Source organism: Zootermopsis nevadensis, unplaced genomic scaffold (genome assembly GCF_977971745.1).
Source record: "Zootermopsis nevadensis isolate Lab colony 2312 unplaced genomic scaffold, Znev_1.0 Znev_ptg000029l, whole genome shotgun sequence".
Classification (NCBI taxonomy): domain Eukaryota; kingdom Metazoa; phylum Arthropoda; class Insecta; order Blattodea; family Termopsidae; genus Zootermopsis; species Zootermopsis nevadensis.
In genome coordinates this window covers 3376273-3399717 of record NW_028259161.1, presented here as the reverse complement: position 1 = coordinate 3399717, position 23445 = coordinate 3376273, and the positions used below count along the sequence as shown (strand labels likewise).

The window sequence follows — 23445 nt, the reverse complement described above, 5'->3', positions numbered from 1 at the left end:
TATACTACATTCTCACCGATCTTCAATTATTTTAAGTGGCTAAATATTCTACTAATTATCATTTCAAAGGTATAAATGGATATTTTAGTGCCTGAAAAAGTTTTGAAAATTGTCTCTTTCCAATTTGATAACAAAGTTTGAAAATTGCTTAATTTTAACTGTACTTGATAATCCTTTGTGTTAATCTTAAAATGTTGGATACTGTGCAGTGTTGAATATCTAAAATATAAAATTATATATACAAACAAAACTGTTTACACTTCAAAGAACACTTTGTGCCAAACACATTTCGACCTCATGAGGTCATCATCACTGGCAAAAACATATTAATTCAGTCCATTAATCTGTCTATTAAAATCATACAATTTATAAAGCAATGCATTAATATAAAGCACTATGCATAAAAACAGTCATATTTATAAAAAAACACACACACTTTGTGTAATTCCACACTAAACATTTATATTGCACATGAGTTGGTGTATTATCTAAATTGAGTCACTCATAGCAGTATAATATCCATCATTGTGAATTCCAATATTGCGTGGGAGTATTACAACAATCCAGGCACAGGTAGCACAACCATGACTCATTGTAGACCAACAACAAAAACCACAAGTAAGACTAAGCTTTCTGTTGGATTGATTTGAAGTTTTTACAAATTCTGTGTAATGAAAAAAGCCATTTTCATGCCAGACATGCTCTTGTGGCCATAATCAGTGCTTCAGGAATTTTATGTACTTCTTTTCTATATATTATGGAATGTTTAAGTATACAAGTATGTAAGAAACATTGACTGCTCTCTTCCAGTATTTCTTTCACAATCAGAATCCAGTAGATATGAAGCAGTTTATATCGAAGACATATATGTTGTGTAATAAGACCAGAAAGGAAGTACACCCAAGACAGTACCTTACTGCATTCAAGCCTCTTGAGAAAGGTTCATATCCAGTGTTCAATCAGTACCCAAAGTTCATAATTGATTACAAGGTTAGTAAATGATGTATAGTTAGATTTACAGACTACTGAAGATCTTTGTTTCCAGCTTTCTTTGGCTGTTTAGAAAGAAAGAAAACCTAGAATAACACATAACCAACAGAATAGTGAAGGCAATGAAGCAGTATGAGGTTTTAGTAATTTTCAATGTTCTCAACAATTGGTTCATGTATTTGTTCATTAAATCGATGATCCAATCACCCCTGATCTACTGAATTTAATTATGACTAATCATTTTTTGGAGTTACATAGTGTTAGTTTCCTTTGTTCATTCTGGAATTTTGATTTATGGCAGCAATAATAACATTATTATTTTATATATGTTTTAGAGCCCAGTAGTAATCAACATATACTATGGAATGTCACTGGATCATTGCCTTTGCTGTTTCATGTATTACTTATGTGCTGTACCTGATCTGCTGATTTTAAATAGCTTGTCTTCCAGGATAATTTTTTACATTCACTCAAAGTTTGAACTTGATGTGACTGCTTTCAGAAACATTATTAGCACCTTTCAGTTGAATTTTGAAACCTGTTGGAAGCAGCACAATACTGTACGTTCATACTATAGAGTGTAATTGTAAAAATGCTGTTCAGGAGGCAGTGGAGAATAGGTGAAATAAATATGACGATGTGAATATATGGAGTGGCTTTTATAATGTCCATAAATTTTACAGGCTCATCGAATGGAGCAGATTCGCATTGAGGAACAAAACATTTTGAAGGAATATGAAAGAGCAATGAAGCAAAAAGCTGAACAGGAAGAAAGGATCCATGATGCAATACACACTGAAATACAAGAAAAACGCCTGAAAGGTGTGTTACTAATCGATATGCATCAATATTGAAATGAGGTACACTGGTTGTAATTAATTTGATGATGAAGAGGAAAACAGAATAGTGGCCCCACATGGAAGATGCTGCTGCCCTGTTCTTGATATAGTTCACGGAATGAACACAATATTCGGAACTCTCTTCTATTTATCTCTCTGACTCCGAGGTCTCTGACAAGTATTGTTCCCTCTCTCACATCATTTACACACATTGACCTAATCATTCTGTATAATGTAATATTTAAATACATTTATATTCTTTGTACACATTAAAAAATTACATTTTTATCTGTCACTTCTTTGTCACTGGAGACTGTTGTATCATTATATGTTATGAGGGTGGGAGAGGGTAGGCCAAAGTGTAGCGTATTGGATCTAAGTTATGACCATGGAGTGGCTTTGATTTACTGCACTTTAGGTATGCAAACAGACAGGCATGCGCACGCGCGCACACACATGCACACGCAAAGCTTTGCATGCAGGAATAGAACAAAGTGTCTACTGCAATAAGGATTCATATAAAGCATGCCAGAAAACTGTTATCATCAGGTTTCAGGTAACAGTGCTTAGTAAACATCTGTGACTTCCTGGAGCTCACCCTGTCCCCAAAAAGAAGAAGATTAATGCTGTAACTATTTCCTATGATGAACAGATGCTCTTCTGCTTAGTGTTTGAAAGGCATTCAGTCCTTGGCCCAGAGACTGATTATATTTACTGAGGTCTTACATTTTATTTTCTTCAGGTACTCCAGGGAAATGGTGGAATAGTGCTGTAGGCCACGGTCATTTACTTTCACATCTTTCCCAATTTATAAATTATTCATGGTCATTTCTGCATGTGATGTTATTTAACCTAGGCAGTTGAAATGGTAGACATAACTTCCTGGTAATGACTGCATTGTGAGTTAAAATATGTTTTCTGTCAGTGGTGAAAGTAGAATTTGTTTCCTAGAACTTGAGGAAGTATGTCAAGAGATACTTCATAAAGAGGAGAAACGAGTGGCTGATCAGCGGCAGAAAATACTGGCTGTCCGACAAGATTTACGAGTCCGTGAACTGGAGCTGCTGGATGTTGCCAAGGATAGACTTATGAGGCAGAATGTACAAAAGCGGCATGTGGCTCTTAATCAGCTGCTTGATAACATTGAACGAAAGGTATGATGCAGAGACCTGAAAGTGTAAAACTAATTTATTCACTTTATTATAATATTTGTAAGACAAATGGATGGTTAATACAGCAGAAATCAGTTTAAGCCTTTTCCTAATTTTCATTAAGTTTGTCTTCTTTTTTGTTCGCAATTTAAGGTGTTTCCTCATTTTATGTTGGTGTCAGTGTCAGTTTGAGGTCTTTCCCAATTTTATGTTCTTTATTTCCTTTTCTCATTTAATGTTCCTCAATTTAAGGTTTCTCCTCATTTAAATGACTCAAAGACAGTAATCTCAAGTGTTCCATTTTCTCCAATTTAAGGGTTTTCTTAGTTTAATATAAAAATTCAGTGTCGCCAAGAAAGGCACTGTATGTTAGAACATCTATCCATGTGTCTGATGCTAAAAAATTTAAAACTTCCTGGCCTGACTCTAATATTTTGTATTGGTTAAAACATGGCATTTCTGCATTAATAATGATAGGATCATGAGATTTGAGGTTCTCACAGCAATGAATTTGTTGGTGTTAGTCTTCTGGGTTATAAAACTGTGGACTTGTAGATAGATACCAACATTTTGGAGGAATATACTGCAATCTTCCTTCTTTACCTGATGGCAGATACAGACTGCACAGACAATGTTGCAAAGTTTGCTGCTGTACATGTTGTGCTTTGTGCTATCCAAATCAAATCCTCAAACAGATGTGCATCCAATTTTCTATGCAAACATTTTAGAAAGTGGTGTGTGTTTTATTTTGATAAATATGGTATTGTTCATTAATTTCTTTTTTTGTTGTATCATTTATGTGGGCATTTCAGTATACAAATAATTACAGTATAAAGGGCAATTAAGATTTCATTGCATTAGGATCTAGTACAGTAATTATGCTGAGTTTGGAAGTCATATATAATATGCAGCAATTACATCTTTAATACTGGTCACAGAGGGCACAACAGGAAACTGAAGTAGCTGCAGCAGAGGAGGAGATTCAGCAACACTACCTGAAATTGCTGACACATAAACACAATCTAGAGCAGATGCTAGGAACAGCAAACAATGTGGTACCATCAACTTCTGTGGAGCATCACGCTTTGCAGCTACAGCAAGAACAGCTGGCAAATGAGCTCAGGAAGGTGGGTTACATATACTATGGGGAAGGGGGGGAGGGGGAGGAAAGAAAACACTTGTTTTATGTTTTGTCCTGTAGCAGATGTATCAAGACATTTTCTGTCCTGTAATCAAAAATTGTTATATCTGTGATCACAGAAACCCACCATGTGATCCTCTTTTGAGTCATTTCAATTTGGTTGTCAATGAAATATTATAAAGAAGTTTTATTCTCAGATATTATTTAGAAACTTTTATAAAAGATATGTAATTAAGTCAAACTCATTTATAATGAGCACAGTTATAATGAAATCGCAGTTATTGTGAGCAAACAGAGAAGAGTTGGTTGGAAATGATGCATTTTATTAGCAACATTTCATGGTAGTTGAGATCTTCATGGGTATAATGAGCAAATCTTTAACACGTTATAACAAGCAGTGGCTGAACTGCTGTACCAGGGACTAAGATCTGTTATTGCTTTTCCTGTTTAAGACATTCTCCCCCTTATCTCTTTCCACATCCCTGCCGATAGAAATTTATAACCCTTCTTGAAAGCAAGGAAGTAGAGGGTGGTGAGTATCTAGTTAATGTAGTGTCGAGCCAGAGGCACAAACTGCTTTAAAAATTATTTCTTTGTAGTGCATAAATATATTGAATAAATTGTTAATCATGTAATCATAAGCTATGTTTATTCATTGTTGTTTTTATCCCTTTTCCATAAGTATATATCTGTGTGTGTGTGTGTGAGATAGAAGTAGTGAGTAACAGCAAAAGTAACATATAGCTACAATAATGGTTATAACAGTCACTTTACCTTGGTCCCTTGGATCTTGTTATAGCCGAGTTTGTATGTGCATGTTGTAATAGAAAGCCATTATTTCTGTCTTTTCAGTTACACAGTGAAGCTAATTCAGAACATCTTGCAAAGCAGGTGAATATTGAAACTCGTGTAGCTATGCTGGATGAATTGTTGCACACGGCTGAGTTGGAATTGGCAAGGGAGGTAGCAGAGAGACAACACACTCTCCAGTCTGGTCAAAACAATATCAAGGTAAAGTATCTGTTATGGTTATTATATCTTTATTCCTAGGATTGCGTTCCATTGGTGAATGAAAAGCTACCATTTCAGATTCTGTTACAAGGTACTTCAGGGTAGAATGACCATTAGGTTGCAGGTAATTTTTATTTTTGGAATGATTATTTATTAATTATTTACTGCATAGTGGTAACATTACACCATGGTTCACATAGATATTACCTTGTCTTAGGAGTTGGATATACTTCCTCTTGTGATGGTTTGTTTTTATTATACTGACATGCAATTTTTATTGTTTGTATTTATCAGATTAGTGACAGCAGTACAACAGTTACCATACAGCCTGACACCTATTTGATAATAATTTTGCGATCTAACCACTAGGTTTGCCCAAGTGGTTTAGTGGTTAGCATAAATGTTTAATTTTTATTGTATGATGATAGAGGATTTAAACCCATGTAGAACAGGTCTGCCAGAAGGACTTTAAAGTATGAGGTCAATGTTACTGCAATATACAGCCAGCTGGACTGTGCGTAAGCTGTGACACAGTCGATAAAGGTTAATATTCAAAGGGTTGCAGATACATTCTCAGCTGTTGTCACTAATCTTGAAACTGTAACAATGAGAAATATTTGTCAGTACAATAACAATCAATCACCAGAAGAGAGAAGTAGATTCATTTCCCAAACCATCGTATCAAGTATATCTCTGATAATAGACAATGTCCAACATAATTGTGGCATAATGAATCAGCTTTTGCTACAGCCATTGTAATGTGTGTGTATGCAACTAGGTAATGCACCGTGAAACAGAAACTAAGAAACTGGAGCAAGAAGTAGAGCATCTGCTGAAGCAGCTGACTGAAGTGCGCCTAAATGAAGGAACAGCTCGACTACATGAGGTTGTAGAGAGTCAGGCAGACAGATGGGCACTCAATAGAGAACAAGAGAAACTGGTTCGATTGCAGCAAAGTGACTTACCATCCAGCTTTCTCCATCCAAGGTGCAATGAGGAAATCAGGCAGCAGGGATGGAGCAGCAAACAGAATCAACAAAGGAGGGATGTGGCTTCAAGAACAAAGGCATCATCACGTGAGTAAACCTAAAAATGAGGACTATAATGCTGCTTCCATCTGCAGTCCAGCTCTTTTCTCTTTCTCCAGTCTCTCATGAATTTTTCTACCAGCAGCTTGGTTTCCTGTTTCTTGATTTCTGACTTGAAAATGCAATACATTTCAGGTATAACACTTCAAGAAAATACAGTTCTTGAAGGTATGTGATATCTAGGTTCCATTGTATATAGAAACTCTTGGAATCCTCTATCTTACACCACTGAATATGGAAACTCAGGAGGCACTTGTGCTGAATGAGGGCTGACAGAGGTCACCCAAGGGCAAATGATGTTCAGCAGGCCAGCCGAGGCTGTCTCGACGCAACGAGTGGTCTGACCACTCGGCTGGCTACCCTGACTGAGGTTTTCCGTGCTTTTCCTCAGTTGTAAGAGGATGCCAGAGTAAAATTCAATTGGGGCACGGCCCACCACCCTCAATCATGGAGGCCTTCAGCTGAAGTGACCCCCCCCCAAGCTGTAGAGGCCTTCAGCCGAAGCGGCCCCTCCCTCTGGTTTCAAACCCCAGAGAACCAACCAACCAAATTCTTTTGGACAAGTTGTCTGATGGGATAACCTCCCATCAGCAGCAACAGACCCTAGTTTGAATGGTCGATGTTCCCGCCACGACGGAACCCCGTTAACGTAAGCAAAATTCCCGTTTTAATTATAAGGCTCTGTTTACCATTTCCAGCAATGCGTTTCGTACGCAGGAATGTTGGTACCTAGGAAGGGAATGTGTCTTGCGCTTGCGCAGGACTCCGGCCTTAGTTAGCTTTTTGGTTGGTTGGCAATTGGCATATTCATCGCCCTGATGACGAGGGCAGTTTGACTTCTGAAACATTGGTAAACATCGACCAGACTATACAGTGCAACAACGCAGAAATCTTCATATTCACCGCTGTGAAAACCTCAAATCTTACAAGTGGTTCATTGTTTTTGATTATATACATTTTTGTTTTGCTTAAAGAGTATGATTTTAGAGACGACAAATCGTAAATATGAGAACGGCAGAAATTTGCTTTCGTCGGTTGTGCGCACTGCACGTTATGAGCCGATACAACGAAGACAACAGTCCCGCCTCCCACGCGCGCATAAATGTAACCGAAACACGTGTAGAGTGAGATCGATGCTCACTGTGCACTATCGATAACAGTACGAGCTGAAAGTCGATGGTTGCTTTATCGATTGCGTAGAAAATGCATCCTACGCGCAATATTGGAAACAAGTGTCAACACTCGATGTTTTCGAACATTTTTATCAGTTCGATTCGAGCCGAGTTTGTTTTAAAAACTCGACTTGAATCTAAATTTCGAACAGTTAGCACACCACTATAAACCCCTACTTTTAAAACGGGTCTGAAATTTTCATATCCTGTGTAATTACAATATATTTTTTATTTTGCTGTGGACACCTTAGTGAGGAGTGCTGAATTCTACAGACAGGAACAGGATGCCGTGAAAGCTGCTATGGATGTCAGGGAGCACATAGTAGCTGAGTCAGGTTTCCTGTGAAAGAGCAAAGTTTCAGGTATGTAGTCTCTTCCTTAGTTTAATTTAATACAGCAGCAGCATTACTTAGCTAGATTTTTTGCATGTGGTATTTTTTAGGTTTGTGCGTTTTATCAACAGATGTAAAGATAAAAAGGCAAGTGGAACAAGCAGAAGTACAAGAAAGTTCAACAGAACTTTGATTGTGGTTGATTCTTGAGGTTCTAGTCATGAAAATTTAGGTTATAGACATGAAAATGACAAAACTTAAAGTGCCAACATGTATGTGACCTTTCCCTTTGTGATCCTTCAGACTTGAAATATTACTATGGAACACAGTCCATGAGAAGCTAATAATCACTCAGCTAGTAAATAAATGTTCTACCTTTTATATATCCTTAAGGTTGATTGCCATGTTTACAGCAGCCCTGTTCTGATCCAAATAAATTCAGCCCACACCCTCCTACATGATGTTTGTAAGATTCATTTAATTTTATTCCTTATTGTATGCCTAGATTTTCCAAGTGGTCTTTTCTCTTAGGTTTTCTGGCCAAAACTATGCAATTCTTATCTCTCCCAGTGTACTACATGCTCTACCCATCTCATCCTCCTTTACCTTATTTCCTAGCAATATTTGTAAAGAATTGTGAAGCTAATACAATTTTCTTTGTGTTGCATCCTCCATCTTCAGTCCATACATTTTCTCATCACCTTCTTTTCAACTCTGAACTAATAATTTATACAAATCTCTAAGCCTGGGAAGAGTGGACTCTGTCCATTAAATTCAAATGAGGATGAGATGTGTTTCATGTTATGACCAGTAAAGGAATCCAGAATTTCTTGTCAGGTAAGTTAATTGAAGATGCTTATAACTGTTTCCTAAAGGAAAGGAAACTCTTGTAACCGAAATATAATGTAAGATGTTTGTTTCATTGAATTCTACAAGTTATGTCAAACATAGACATTAAATGAGATATTCATAAAAACTTATTCTAACATTCAAGTAAAGTGGCATCCCAGAGGTATCATTTTGTGTTTGTATTTAGTTTTAGATTTAATATTTTCATAATTTCTCTGTGAAAATGGAGATACAGACACGTGGAAGAGGAAGTTATATTTTTGAAGTTTTTGTCACAAATATCCATGTAGTTTACTAACAAAATATATTAGAAAAGTAGCTGAAGCACCTGGATTCAGTCCCCCGGTAATGTGTGTTCCTAGAAATGATAAAAGAGTTTAATATAATGTGCATATGTGACTATGATATAGAATCTCCAATGAATGTAATAAGTAAACATTCATTATGTATATATGTACACGAGGTCCTTGGAGATACCATACTAGAGAAAATAATGGCCATTACAATGACTGCATATGAAACACCACATATAAATATGTCTAAGTGATATATAATTATAAGTAGAATAGAATTTATTTACATTCCATAGCACAAATACAATACTTGTTTCTAGTACAACTATAAATATATAGTTATAACAGCTATTTACAAATTTTTAGGACTACAGTATTAAAAATTCTTGTATTGAGTAGGAGTGAGGTAGGAGATACTCTTTTAATGCTGGCTTAAACATTTTTATATCATGATTCAAACTTTTGGTAGTAGGTGGAAGATTATTGAATAACTTAATTCAGTTTAACAAACCAAGCAAAGAATGATTGTTTAAAATTAGTATCAGTATTTAATTTCTGGAATTCAGCAATAAACCGTCATCATGATCCTTTAGAAATGAACAGGTTCATAAGTTAGTATCTTAATATTTAATGTTAGAAATAGAATGTTCAAAATAGAAGAGGCAAAAGTTTAAGAATGTCCTGTCTTAAGATAATTTTGTAATAATTATATGTTTTAAGATACTATTTGTAAGTTTAGCTACTGCTATGAAACATTCAGTAACTAGTCCCTTAAACTGTCTTACAAGGACTGTGCACTTTTTTTAATATGATGTAGTCTTTTCAGTTATTGAATTATTAACTTAGATCTAAAAGAAGTATAGAAAAAATAGGACATTGTTTTTTCTTCAACATGTCTTACGGTTTTCAATAGCCAATTTGATTCCAGTTCCCACTTTCCACACTTGACTGGTTTCTCTGCCATCCTTGCGTAGTCACTGGGAACACTTGACTTCAGTTTTTTATGTCAAAGAGTCTTTATATCCTCATGTATCATAGGTTTTTTTTGTTATCTATTATCATGCCTATAACATGTTATTTTTCATCCTTTCTCTCTTATATTCTTATACAGTTCCTATTTCACCTTTAATATACCATCCTAACTTTTTGTCTCATTGAAACAATAACTTTTTTCATAAATATTTGTTTCAAGATTACCCATCTTGAATTTGTTATGTTTACTTATTTTACAGATTTCATCCTACACTTGTAAATTGTCTTAAATTAAATTAAAATGCTTTGATAGCACTAAAAAATAAACTACAACACTTTATATCACATTCTTCTAAATATCCATATCTTCTTATCATGTTTAATCTTATGTATCTTTTGTAGCTGTGTTTGTAAATAATGCAAGACACCATGTATTACAAAAACTGGTATTAACATCTTTATAAAGTGAACTTGCATAATGGAAACTAAATGGAAACATTTGTCCTTTCATATAGGTATACACAATTACAAGTATGTGATACACATCCAGCCGTTTCTAGATTGTGATAACAGAAAGTGATATTTCATGGAAAGAGAGGTTTGAAATAATAGAGCATATGATATGATTTTGATATTGTGATTGTTGTCTTAATAAAAGTGAAACCAATGCATATTATATGAAGGACTGACCGAACTCTACAAGAGTGAGATATTGCAGTAATTTTGTATGTTTGTGGTATGTGAACTCTTTCAAAATAGGCTTCTTCCTGAAACTGTACTCTTTCAAGTTGAGTTTTTGCAGCATGTTACAAATATTGTGTTCCTCTGATACTTGCTGCACAGTACAGTCAGATAAGTGGATAAATACATACATTTTTAAGGTTTTCTGGATTGTTGCACCATGTAGTATTCTGGTTGTATACCAGCATTTCAGACCAGACTACATGGTGCAACAACCCAGAAGACTACAATCTAAATCTATGTTACTGTGAAAACCTTAAATCCTACAATAGCCTTAGTTCTATATCATAGAGTTTTGGGGGAAAACTAATGCTGTGTGTTGATAAAGACTTCACACTAATAGACTACAGTATAACCAAAAGATATCAGAATCTGTTAGTATGTTTTTACATTATGTGCCATAGGAAAATTATGGGAAATATTTTAATTCCTACCAATTTACGTTGTGACATAACCTATGAGAAACGCCATATTGAGTTATAAGTAGCTCCAGTGTGACAGTAGAAGGGTTAGTAATACAAAGACATTAATGCATGTTTTAATCTGTTACAGCATGCATTGAATATATGTTTGCTTCAGGATAGATTTCAGAAGCAGTGCTGTGTAAGTGTCGCATCTGTTCTTGTTATATTAGATGCTCCTGAAATAGTAGATATAGGTGATACTGTAATATATGTTATTGTGAAGTCATAAGAGAATTTTTTATTAAATACGTTTTAAATATTGTTTGAAATGTTAATTCATTCACTGTCATACTCTAACAGCTGTAAGAAGTCTGACTACTGTTTGCATGACATTGCCTAATTTGATGGCTGTGAAACATGAAAATTTAAGCAGTATACTTATTGTCTGTAACTGTCATTCATAGTTTCTTCTCAGTAAATCTAAGCATCTGTAACTTTCTCCTCAGAAGTGTTTGGAAATTAATTACCTTTCATTCCTATAACATGAGTTCATATAACATGGATTCAGAGATCTGGTAGTCTAAGCGCAAAGGAATGAAATTTCATGCAGAACAATTGAAGTTTTAGTGCAGATTTTTGTGTGTCTTCTCCTTTCCTTACCTTTAAGATTATCATCCTGTCAGCAGGGACAAAATAGGAAAACCATTCTGCAAGCACTTCCATCTAAAATGTAGATTCCACCTTCAGTCTTATTTAGCATGCATTCAGAGGCCAGGACAGTAAGAGAATGTACATTTACATACAGAGCAGTGACTGCTGCATTCTTCTTCTGCTGCACAGATTAATGGAATATTGATGATGGTTTGCATTCATTTATATGGATAAAGGATGGGCTATGGTTTTTTCTGCTTTTGGAGCAGAAGAATGATGTTCTGGACAGACTACAAATCTGGCTGAGGGAAAGGTCAAATGTCAAATTCTGGGTTGTTAGAGAAGAACATTTTTACTTGCAGAACAAAGAGTTCTTTGAATGGTGGAACATTTCAGGGAAGTCACTATATAAGACTAGTTACTTTTTTACATTTAACATTAAATATTAACTATAATAAAATATAACAAAATATTTTATTTATAAATCTTTGTGATGATAATTAACTTAATGTAAAAATATGGTTATAGATATTGCTAATGAGTAAATGTAATACAATATATCAGACAATATCGAAACATCTATTGATGTATGAAGATGACCAGTATCATTCATAGTAAACCCCATACACGCATGCCACTGCATATATATAAGAGTTTTCATATGTGTAGAAAGCATAATTGTCATGCTCAGTATCCCAGAGGAAGCTGAGGACAGAATACACACTCTGTGAACATTTCTCTCCGATTTCCACTGTGCACACTAGTTTGCATCTGTAACACATATAAAAGGTGCAGTCGGCTCTGTAATTGTGCTGAATGACAAATTAGATGAACAAGTCAGTAAATTGAAATACCAGGCATATAATAAAATTTTTGGCCATTTTAATGATTAAGTAACTAAGTAATTTGAATACATTTGCACCACAATTAAAATAAAATGAGACAGCAGAGCAAGAACAGAGAGAGTAATATCTGTTTCCACATTGCTGTATAGATCAAAGTGCTGGATCCTAATTTAATTATAAGAGAGTCAAACTGAAATAGCTGAAACGAGGTTTTTAAAGATGTAGCAGGTTACAGGAGAAAAGATTATATCAGAAACCAAGTAATCAGGCAAAAATTGAACATATTTAAGAGACCAGCATATCAATTTCCTGCGTTAAAAGCAGAAAAGACCATAGTCCATCCATTATCCACAAAAAATACCTCATGTCTTATGTAACATGAAGGTTCATTACTGTTTTTACAAGAGCCTGCCCAGGTTCTTATCCACAGCCAGATGAATCCAGTCCACACCCTTCAAACATTTTAATGTTATCCTTCCCTCTATGCCTAGGTCTTCCAACTGGTCTCTTCCCTTCACGATTTCTATTCAAAATTTCATACATATTTATCATCCATCTTATGCATATGTTTAAAATAGAATGCATTATTCTAAAAGGACCAGACAAACCAGAATTTTACAAGAGAGGACAAAAGTAACATAATACTATCTTTGGGCACCATTTATTTAATTTTGGCAACTCAGTAGCCCTTGTGAGGTAGTGTCAGTACTTCTCTTATCCTGTATGGAAATTAGTGAAAGTTGCTAGATGACAAAGAAATATTAACGGGAAAGGTGGATCTAAAAATAGTGTCACATGGTAACCTACAGTTCATCCACCAAAACATGTATCATAAAAATACTGTTAACAAAAGGCAAAAGACAAAAATTATAATGAAATGTAAATATTACTATCATCAATAAGATGAACATTGAGAGCTATTACATCACCAGAAATAAGCTTAAAATTGCCTTAACCATGTCATTGTAAAATGTTGAACAGTATTAAAAATGTTTGAGATTTGAGGTTCTCACAGCAGTAAAGATATTATTTGTCAAAGTCAATATTGTGTATCCAAAAATACAAATAATTACATGTTAACATTACAAATGAATTGAACCAACTCACCGGTCATACCCTAGAACCTTGATCCTACTTCGCAATTCTTCAGACAGGGTCAAGCACAGCCTAGTACAAGTTTCTGGGTTGTACTTCACACCCTCCAGCTCCTTGTCAATGAGGGCACGAATCACTTGTTTTACACAGTTTGGCTTGAAAGGGTTTTTGGCCTCTAAGTGGTATGTGTTCATGATTAGATATCTGTTGGGTTAACAGTAAAACAAGTGGACTGGAATACTGAGAACTATTGACTAACGTTGCTGAAATAAAAACTCATCAACAAACTAATAAAGCATGCTAGGTTTCAAAACAACAGTAATTGTTAATTAATAAGTTAATCACACAGTAACAAATGTTTTACAGGAACCAAATTTCTCAATTTAAAGATCATTACCCTTGCATTGTCTTGTTTTCTTATAGCCCAATGATCATAGTCACATATGCACAGTCTTGTTTAAAAACCATTAGTTTTTGTCGGTAAATTGTTTAATAGAATGTAATGCAACAATATGGCGGTCCTGTGAAAGTGACAGCGATATGTAATGAACCATTGGAGCTAGGAACATTTAGATTTGGCATGAATGTAGATTATAAATATGTAAACATGCCAAAAAATTATGTTTGGTATGAAACATTGTTTCATAAACAATTAACCAACATTGCGACATAGATTCAATATGTAAGTAGGAAGTTCTTTAAAAAATAGTCTCTAACATATTTAAATTTGCAATCAGCAAGTAAATAAATGTCGATTCTGAGTAAGATTCCATCTGGTGACCATTTGATCACGAGTTCAGCATGCTAACTAACCTGTCAGCTAATTGCATGCTACTCTCAAATTATAAATTTGCTTAGTTCATTATTAGGCCAACTAAAATTATGTTGGATATTGGTAATCGTTTGACGTATATTTGATTTACACGATGTGTGAGATTTTAAGTTCTCACGGTTGGGAGTCTGAAACTTTGGTAAACTTTAACCAGACTACAAGGCGCTGCAACCCAGAAGACTGCCATCTTCATACTCACCGCCATGAGAAACTCAAATCTTACCAAACTTTCACCATTGCTTTGTTGCTTAGCACCAACTGAAATGACGAATATAATCTACGTGTCCAGCTTAATATATGTAATAAACTTTAAAAAATGTGATATATTTAATATTGGAAGGAAAACAAAATCTTACAATGTAACTTAACTAAATTAAACTAATTTACCAATTATTTATTAGCTTCTAGTGTTGTAACCGCAAGGTTAAGTTGTGCAAAAATGATGGTCCCCTACTGCAACTTACCCAAAGGCTAGTGAGTTTAGGCTCTCTACAACAGATTGTTTTCCGAGATCAATTTTAATTTTGTCTTCTGTACATCCCAGTCTCCCCAATACACAACTTCTAAGACGTTTCCCAACAAAAATTCTGTTTTAGTCTTCCCTCATCCGTGATATTTGTGAGACTTTGTAACCCAGATTTAAACATACGCCCTAAATGAATGTTTCATATTCACCTCACACACATACAGGTGATTCAAAAGGTTAGGGCAAAACTGAAGGAGCGTATAGAGGGGCTCAGAGAGAACAACTTTCGAATAGGAATCCACGTCCTCCGAAGTTATCCTGAGTCAGTCGAGGCCATTGAAGGTAGGGGAGTCTGATAACATACCGCTGAAATAATCGTAGTTTGCTATTCTCTTACTAGCTTAATTTTGTTTTTCATTAATGTACAAGGATTACATTAGCAATCTTACAAACCAAATTTACAACGTGTGTTCAAAGTGGCGTCCTGTACATTCAATGCAGGCATTGCATCGGCGAACGAAACTCTGGCGCATCCTTTCAAATACCCAGGAGTCTCACGGACCCCGTCAGATGCAGTAAGTATTCTGGCCAAAAGTTGTTCTGGGTCGTCCACTGGTGTCTCGTAAACGATGCTCTTGACATGCCCCCAAAGGTAGTAATCGAGAGGTGTCAAGTCTGGGGAGCGGGCTGGCCATTCAACCGGCCCTCCTCTCCCTATCCAACGCCCGGGATACGTGGGATTCAAAATTCGAGTAGGAGGGCGCGGCGGTGTGCGTGGAAGGGTCCGGGCGCGAGCCCGCCTGGAGCCGCCGCCGGTGGTATATATATATATACACACACGCTATAAATGACCCTATTCCAGACGAAAATATGCATCAGAAGCAGTTGTGATACGCTTTGTATAATACGAGCTGTTTCCTATGGTATTTTAAGATATTTGGAACTTGAACTCGTATATTTAAAATAATGCCTAGAAATTACAAATGTACCCACTTTCCAGCCAATAGTACGAATAGGAAATACATTGGGAGCATGACCTTCACCTCGTAGTATTTTATGCGTATTGCCTCAAGGAACTTGCTGTGACGTTTGTGCATTTACATTTTTACTTTTTCTTCTCCATGTATGGACGTGCTTGAGCTATTAAAACATCTTCAAATTTCATAATGTTTTGGAATCCACTTGTCGAATAGTACCTACCTTTATCTTGTCCTCTGTAGCGTAGTAAAGATAAAATGCTACTTGCAATCGATCCAGCGCACCATCAAGGTGTGCTGCGAGTTTAGTGGTCAATAGGGAAAATGCGTAGGAGAGGAGACATGGCGTTGTGTTGATCTGTTATTGTATTGTCCGTAAATTAAATAAAAATGCGTACGCGGTTTATTTAACATTATAAAAAACTTCCGAAATTTCAGTTGGTGTATGCAGCTGGACGTCTATGGCGTTAAAGCCAACATTTGATTTTACCGATACTTTATATTGTCCTGGGAAATGATCGTGCAGCCACGAGCAGACATCACTTTCAAAATAAGGGGGTGCCCCGCAACCTGCATGGAATTAAGTGTTGTGAATTTTCCTGAGTGACAACTGACTGGTCACACGCAATATCGTAACATTTTGAAGTGTCTTACAGCATTCAGTTTGTCGCTTAAAACAAATTGCCTTCTCCCCCCCCCCCCCCCCCCCCCACCCACCCAAAGACTTGATAACTTGTGACTTTTTCCTGTGGGCATGAGCCAAGTATTGAGTTTAGACACCTGGAAGAAATGGAGGAAAAATATTTTTATTAACATTCCTGGAATCATGTTATGATAAGCAGCAGTGAATATGCCAGTTCATACACGGTATACACAAAAGAATGGTGCAGTTTCAAAAGTTAATAAAAAATTTATTTCTCACCTTACACGGGCACAACATACACCTTCAGCGGCCGGATATAATTTTTTTTTTATTAACTTTTGAAACCGCACCATTCTTTTGTGTAAACCCTCTATAAGGAAATGTGCTAAATTTGTTGTGCATAATCTCTGTTGATTAATCTATCATCTGCAGTTTGATGAATTAAAATCAGTTAAAAAACAGAATTTCTACAACCACTTAGAGGTAGTCACTTATCATTACAACTAATAGAATCCAGAATGTGTGTTTAGCCCAGAAAAAGACAATATTTAATACACAGATTTATAAGAACTTTATAAAAATGATTACAGGATATAACATCATTGCGCAAAAGTGAAGCAGGCGTAAATTGAAGCGGCATAAATCGAGTCCTACCTGTACTGTTTAGCTCTATTCTTTGTCACTGTAAAAGAACTGTAATGACACTGACAGACCACAGAAAGGGTAACTGCCTGATATGTATGTAACATTGTGCTTTACTTGGAATTACATACATACTCTTTTAAGATACCTGACTATCAGTATTTTGTATATGTGTCAGGACTTGGGTAGGGCTTATGTTGGCTGTCAATTCTGAATTTTCCTAATTCTTGCATTTGAAGCATGCAAAACTGTAACAAAACACTAAACAATTAAATGTCAACATTTATGTTTACCAATTTACAAGTACACACCAGTAGACACCACAAACTCATCTTAAAACATAAAATAATTAAAAGATGAGAACACAGTCATTTGCTTAACTTTTGCCCAGATATGACTGATTCTTTCCTTTCCTAATAAAAAGGAATGTCTCTTTGTGAAATTATAAAAATGAACACAATCAGGTATGCCACAAATAGGATAGATACATCACAAATGTCATACATATTGCAACACAATGCTGCAGTATAACAGTTAAATAAATTATAATTACAATTTTGTGATGGTAACTATTAAGGATGTCACTATAAGTAATGCACCAAGTCATATCATTATATCATTTATCATGGTACTTAAAGCAGCAGCAGCAACAACTCTGTTTTACATTGAACATATCTGAGATATAATTCTTACAGTTGTAAACATTTACTACCTCAGTTTGAAGCCAACACTGTATTGAAGACAGCAATCTTCAGACTCACCGCTGTGGAAACCTCAAATCCTACAACACTGTATTATCAAAAACAGGCTACTAATGAATGGCTTTGAGTTGGATATCAATGTTCTTCTCTTTGATCAGAGCTAGCTTTTTTACTTTGAGTTTCCATTGTATGTAACTCAATAAAAATTAATATGGGAATTTTTGGTCTCTCAAGAAAAAAACATGCTACACTTGTGTTCATGACGTAATAAATATGTTTAAAAAATATCAGTAACATTTTAATGTGAATGTTAAAAAATATATAAGGTACTTCAATCACTAGACATGTAACAGACACAATACTTTTGTTTAAAAGATACATATTGTTCTCACTTTCAAAACAAGAGGCTGGACTAATTATATATTTCAAACACTTTCAGTACTATGAACAACATTTCCTACACAGAAATACTGGCTATTTCTGCTCTGAACTTCTTTAATGTCTGAGAATACAGTGAAAAATTCTTCTGCTACCTTGTAATGCTTCAAGCCAAATATCTGTGATTTCCATCAATAAAAATTACAAACTATCATAAAATTATTAAAACAAATAAAGACACTTATTTTCTTTGCAGAGAAAATGTTAACAGTAACTTTGACGTGGGACAACATAAATCCCAGGCTCAAACTCTTTCTCTGGGCAGCTAAGAGTTTTACAGATCCACCAGTCACAGTTTCTGATTTGCACTATTCCACCATCCAATTACTATAAATAAGAAGGCCAGGACCATCTGTTTGTCACTTAATGATGAAATTGGCAAACCAGTCCACCAAAAGACAATATCATTATCCAAAAGCAGCAATACATGCAGTGGGCAAGTTTGGATTCATAATTTGTCCTCAAAATAGGATTCAAGTCTCAGTTCTGACTGTCCTGCAATTCATTATGTCTTTGGTTTGTAATGAAATAGCTGAAAACTTTTATATATTATCACTATTATTTAAATATTTATGTTGGAATTAGTGAAGTTATTTTCTATTCTATTCAAAAACTCTTGCATAGACAAGTTGTCACAATTCTTAAATCCTTCCTCATGTGTGTTGTTTTCATGTTAAAAATACAAAACTTTGAACTTGAGTTAAAAATTGCTGCTGAGGCAGAATTTGATCCTACATTTCCAGATAATTAAACAGTTTCTCAAATGCTTGAACTAATGGATGAGATTCCCTAGAAGGAAATTTCTCACTAGTGATCAAAGTTACTCTTGTACTACAAGATTGTACATAATACCTTCCTTAGTTGGAAAAATGAGATTCAGAAGGCCACATCATGAAAGCTGGAACAGTAAGACTAACATAAGATACATTGTATCACTGAACACAGCTATGTAGCACAGATTCATCCTCAGTAGCTTGCAGTTTCTGAAGAATCAATACGACATACAATTTCTCACTGTGTTCAATCAACATTTAAATATCTGGATATGATGATGTAAATGTTTCTCAATCAAAGATAGGTAATACAAGAAACTAAAAACATTTCAGCAAGCTCTAAAATATGCTATTTTTGTATCTTTATGAATAATACAGTACCTTAAGTAATCTCAAGCAATTTAATCACTATATTTATGGAATTTAATTGTGATGAAGAAATAATTATAAAGTTGCATAATTAATCTGTCTTAAAAAACTACAGCTAACACCGTAAGTTTTTGAAAACTGTGAAAGACAACATTATGAATATCTCACAAGAAATGGCAATGTTACTGTTCAATTCAATGTTTCAAAGAGTCCACTTCTTTCTGTATGTTGGCTCTTGCTTTAGTTTCAAACTTTTCTCGAAATTCTTTGCTGGCAAATATGTTTGGGATTTGTAAAAAACTCTGAAGTACCTGAAAAACAAATCCATTAACCCTATAAAGCTCACTGATAAATATATATACCACCTGCTTCAATAATCTCTAACACTATTTTGTATTTTATGGGTTTCATGATTTTCACTTAAACAGCATTAACCACATATTATTCAAAAAAGCCTCATCTTCAAAGGGTTAATATTTTAAAATGTCAGTGCTATAATTTTACTTGTAATAAATATCTATCCTGAGTAATTGCTTATACTTCAGATTTGTGTTTGTGAGTCTTGAGATACACATACAGTATTACATGTTTCAACTTTAATGTTGATAAATATTCCTTTATATTTATATAATACCTTAAATGTCAACCTGATTGATAGAATAGTCAAATCATTGAGGTTATGGTGGACTGGATGAGGGCAAAAAGGTAGGCATACATATTTTTGTGAGGATATGTTTTAACATTGTATGCAACAGTTAAAAAAATACTTGTGAAGTAGGTGGCCTGGTAGGAAAGTAATGTTATGCACATTCATACCTCCATATTCATGAGTGGAGAACATTGGTCTTTAGTACAAAGATATTTCTCACACATCTTTGTTGCTTTCTGCTGCTTCACTGTTCTTAGTATCATTATTCAGTCATTTGTTTTGTTATTATTTTATAACTTCCAGTGTTACAAAGTATTACTAGTTACAAGCATGGCATTTTTCAGTCTGCTAGTAGTGAACATGAGACTTCTCAGGCAGTATACATCACAGGGACTGTTGCATACAGAAAATGACCACTTCAAAGGCAGAAAGGAAGGTGTGAGGATAATAATGAAAGTGAATATAAGAAAAAGTAGGTTACAAATGATTGGAATGGTTCAGAATCATGTCCATTGGCTGGCTTTGGCATTAGTGATGTTGAACCTTCAGGTTCTATTACCAGACATTTAGTTAGTTAATGTTAACCTAAAATGGTTCATTTAAGCTGAAATGTATAGTTCCTGAACTAAACACATAAGGGCTGTGGATAGAATTTGTATTATATATTGCTACATATACATCATACATAGAAATATTTAATTTATACATAAGTGCTGATTTAGTTTAGTGCACTTTTCTTGTTCTGAAAAGTATGATAGAAATATGACCTACAAGTTTCTATACTATAGTTGTGACCTAAAGCTGTAAAATTGTGAGCTGAAATATCAGCACTGCTGTACCATAATTATTATCTGAGAAAATAGTTTGATCCAGCAATGCTCACCTTAAGTCTGAGGCTTCTGTACATAGTCTCTGGTAAGAAGGTATATTCCTTCTGAACTTTAGCTGTGTAATCAGAGTACTGCTCTGGACTGGACCCCAGAACTGCCATGTCAATGTCTAAAAAGAAATGCAGATCCTCACTGCCATACATTCCATCTGTCTTGTGTGCATCTGTACTGTGTGTGGCAGCTGCACAGAGAAGGTCCACAACTGCACTGCGAAGAGGGCTCTCCTGCAAGCAGATATCATCCTGCACTGTGATGGTGCTGTCAGTAGTTGCTTTATTAGCATAGCTGGCACATTCATATTGAAAAGAGACGAATGATGAAGTAATATACTACAGACAAGTGTTCTTTAACTTTTATGGGCTGCAAGTCTGACCAACTGAATGTGCATCCAAGTATCATACTGCTCTAAACTGTTAATCCTGGTGTTAATGTCTGCCTCCAAGAAAACCATTTCAGTGTTCACACCTGGAAGATCTGGAAACAAGACTCCAAAAACATAATGCTTATTAGGAATTCATAAAATAATGGAAGAAAGAATATGATTGAATAGAATTGAAGGGTTGCAGAATATAAGAACTGGGGAAGTATGAAAACTTCAGGAAGAAAAAATTAATGAGATTTAAAAATAGCAATAAAAGTGACATGTGTTATGATAAACTAGACAACAATTAAAATTTGTACCAATTGAATAATCCTTTGAGTAATGAATACAATTCTGGAACCTTGTGGGATACAATACCAATACCACGCCTTTACACACATACACACACAGTCAGTATAGCTGATTTTTTAAATTTGAGTTCCATGGATAAGACTACATGGGTGGTGGGTGAGATTCTCTGTTCACATACATGCATATGAATGTGCTCTCTCTCTCACACACACTGTTTACCAAATACCCATGTTTCACAAACTACAACTAGAAGGTATGCTTGAAGATGGCTGTCTTCTCGGTTGCTGCACTGTGTAGTCTGGTAGATGTTTATGCAACCTCTCATCAGCTTACATCACACCCTTGATGACCTTCCTATATAGGTACCAATACAGAAAACTTACATTCACTTACATTAGGGATGCCACTCTGGTCAGCAAATTTATTGAAATGTCCAGAATTTTTTTCCTCACAATCCACTTCTTTGGGATCATATTCATAACTGTAAGCAAACAGTTATAATATCAGTCTAGAGGTTCTCATATCTACATAAAAAATTATGCAGAATCCAAAAATTACATTATTTTTACTACTTACTGGTGGAAGAAGATAGCCAGTGTCACTGCATTTACATTTTTCAAAATATGTTTAACTGTTTTAAATTCTTCAAACTTTTCTTCCAAGTGCTGAATATTGTGATAACTCCTTCCATCTTCACTGTACTTCTCCAATATCTTGGTCCACCAATCATCTGTTACCTCTTTAGGGAGGTCTGATGTAGCTTCATTCCATGCTTCTTCCAGAACAGATGACATCACACCTGTTCCAAGAATAATATATAATGTTATTAGTTGTTGTCCTATTAGCTATTATTATTCCATCTATTCACCACTCAATAGGGTGTTTACTTCTATGTACCTGAGACAAACCTTGGCCCTGAGGTACATAGTGCAGCAGCTATTACTAAAATACATTTTTTATCCATGACACATGTACATGATGACTATATATTTTACATTAGCGTCTTTTGAATAACAGTAATTGAATTACTATTATTATTAGAGGCACTTCGTTCTGTCATACTATTACAAACAAACCACTATACTTTAAGGAGCAGATAGGATTATAAGTCAAACATAATTATGCAAAATATTTATATCTTGATATTTTTACCCATTCACATTATGGAAATTTACAAATCCTGATCCCCCAATTTAAAAAAGCAGTTTAATATAATTCTCTCTGTAAATATTACTTGGCCCAAGAAAATAAAATGCAACCTAATAGAGCCTCATAACTTATTATAATGTATTCAATGTGAGTTAGCTCAAATTTTCAAATAGAAGTATTCTGTGTAAAAAGTCCTAGCACTTCCTCCATCTGCTGGCGAAGAAAGTATACTTGAGCAGTACATTAATGTCATAGTCTTATACATTATTACGTATGAAGATTTCTGTCTTCTGGGTTGTTGCGCTGTGTAGTCTGGTCGATGTTAATCAACGTTTCAGAGGTCATACTGCCTCCGTCATCAGGGCGATGAAACGTTGGTAAACATCGACCAGACTACACAGCGCAACAACCCAGAAGACAGAAATCTTCATACTCACCGCCGTGAAAACCTCAAATCTTACATTATTACGTATATTATACAGTAATACATGTGCTGTAAGAACTTAATATATAATACAGTTTACCTATGTGACTTTATTCTCTCAGAAATTACAAAATTTTAAGCAGTTCAACTCACACCGTCTTCAGACTGTCACCATATTGAAACCTGAAAGGTAATATAAGTAAAATCAGCTGATTTAGTCAAAACTTGTCACTACAGGTGTTTCT

At 35.1% G+C, this 23445-nt stretch overlaps 3 protein-coding genes across 7 annotated transcripts in view; 1 reads left to right on the top strand and 2 right to left on the bottom strand.

The window, feature by feature from the left end:
* The window catches only part of LOC110835789 (TBC1 domain family member 31), a 28806-nt gene extending 17315 nt beyond the window's left edge, over positions 1 to 11491 (top strand). The window contains exons 16-23 of the mRNA XM_087358047.1: positions 811 to 990; positions 1674 to 1812; positions 2781 to 2983; positions 3919 to 4107; positions 4974 to 5132; positions 5911 to 6208; positions 7644 to 7754; positions 10354 to 11491. Coding sequence (XP_087214173.1) covers positions 811 to 990; positions 1674 to 1812; positions 2781 to 2983; positions 3919 to 4107; positions 4974 to 5132; positions 5911 to 6208; positions 7644 to 7738 — 1263 coding nt within the window. The 3' untranslated portion in view covers positions 7739 to 7754; positions 10354 to 11491. The remainder of the gene's footprint in view (positions 1 to 810; positions 991 to 1673; positions 1813 to 2780; positions 2984 to 3918; positions 4108 to 4973; positions 5133 to 5910; positions 6209 to 7643; positions 7755 to 10353) is intronic.
* A 748-nt stretch (positions 11492 to 12239) lies between these two features.
* LOC110835794 (dynein light chain Tctex-type protein 2B) lies at positions 12240 to 16549 on the bottom strand. Of its 2 annotated transcripts, XM_087358055.1 has the most exons (3): positions 16073 to 16549; positions 13587 to 13778; positions 12240 to 12405 (listed from the first exon to the last, which is right to left on the bottom strand). In XM_087358055.1, the coding sequence occupies exons 2-3, from the start codon at positions 13766 to 13768 to the stop codon at positions 12240 to 12242; spliced, it is 348 nt and encodes a 115-aa protein (XP_087214181.1). In that variant the 5' UTR covers positions 13769 to 13778; positions 16073 to 16549. The 2 variants fall into 2 exon arrangements, with proteins under 2 accessions (XP_087214181.1, XP_087214182.1); XM_087358056.1 differs by lacking the exon at positions 16073 to 16549 and having other exon boundaries at positions 13587 to 15426.
* Positions 16550 to 17403: 854 nt separating this feature from the next.
* LOC110835792 (uncharacterized) lies at positions 17404 to 23410 on the bottom strand. 4 transcript variants are annotated; one of them, XM_022076372.2, is made up of 5 exons: positions 23354 to 23410; positions 22204 to 22426; positions 22021 to 22108; positions 20948 to 21178; positions 17404 to 19726 (listed from the first exon to the last, which is right to left on the bottom strand). In XM_022076372.2, the coding sequence occupies exons 2-5, from the start codon at positions 22419 to 22421 to the stop codon at positions 19610 to 19612; spliced, it is 654 nt and encodes a 217-aa protein (XP_021932064.1). In that variant the 5' UTR covers positions 22422 to 22426; positions 23354 to 23410; the 3' UTR covers positions 17404 to 19609. The 4 variants fall into 4 exon arrangements, with proteins under 4 accessions (XP_021932064.1, XP_021932063.1, XP_087214179.1 ...); XM_022076371.2 differs by having other exon boundaries at positions 23301 to 23383; XM_087358053.1 differs by lacking the exon at positions 23354 to 23410 and adding an exon at positions 23040 to 23123.
* Between the last annotated feature and the right edge of the window lie 35 nt (positions 23411 to 23445).

Bases quoted from the DNA above. Each gene is read 5' to 3' on its own strand.
- LOC110835794 (XM_087358055.1), bottom strand. From the start codon at position 13,768: ATGAACACATACCACTTAGAGGCCAAAAACCCTTTCAAGCCAAACTGT. The intron at 12,406-13,586 runs GTGAGTTGGTTC...TATGTGTTACAG, and splicing joins AAGGTTCTAGGGTATGACCG to ATGCAAACTAGTGTGCACAG.
- LOC110835792 (XM_022076370.2), bottom strand. From the start codon at position 22,591: ATGGATAAAAAATGTATTTTAGTAATAGCTGCTGCACTATGTACCTCA. The intron at 21,179-22,020 runs GTAAGTGAATGT...ATCTGCTTGCAG, and splicing joins ACCAGAGTGGCATCCCTAAT to GAGAGCCCTCTTCGCAGTGC. The intron at 19,727-20,947 runs GTGAGCATTGCT...TTTGTTTTTCAG, and splicing joins ACAGAAGCCTCAGACTTAAG to GTACTTCAGAGTTTTTTACA.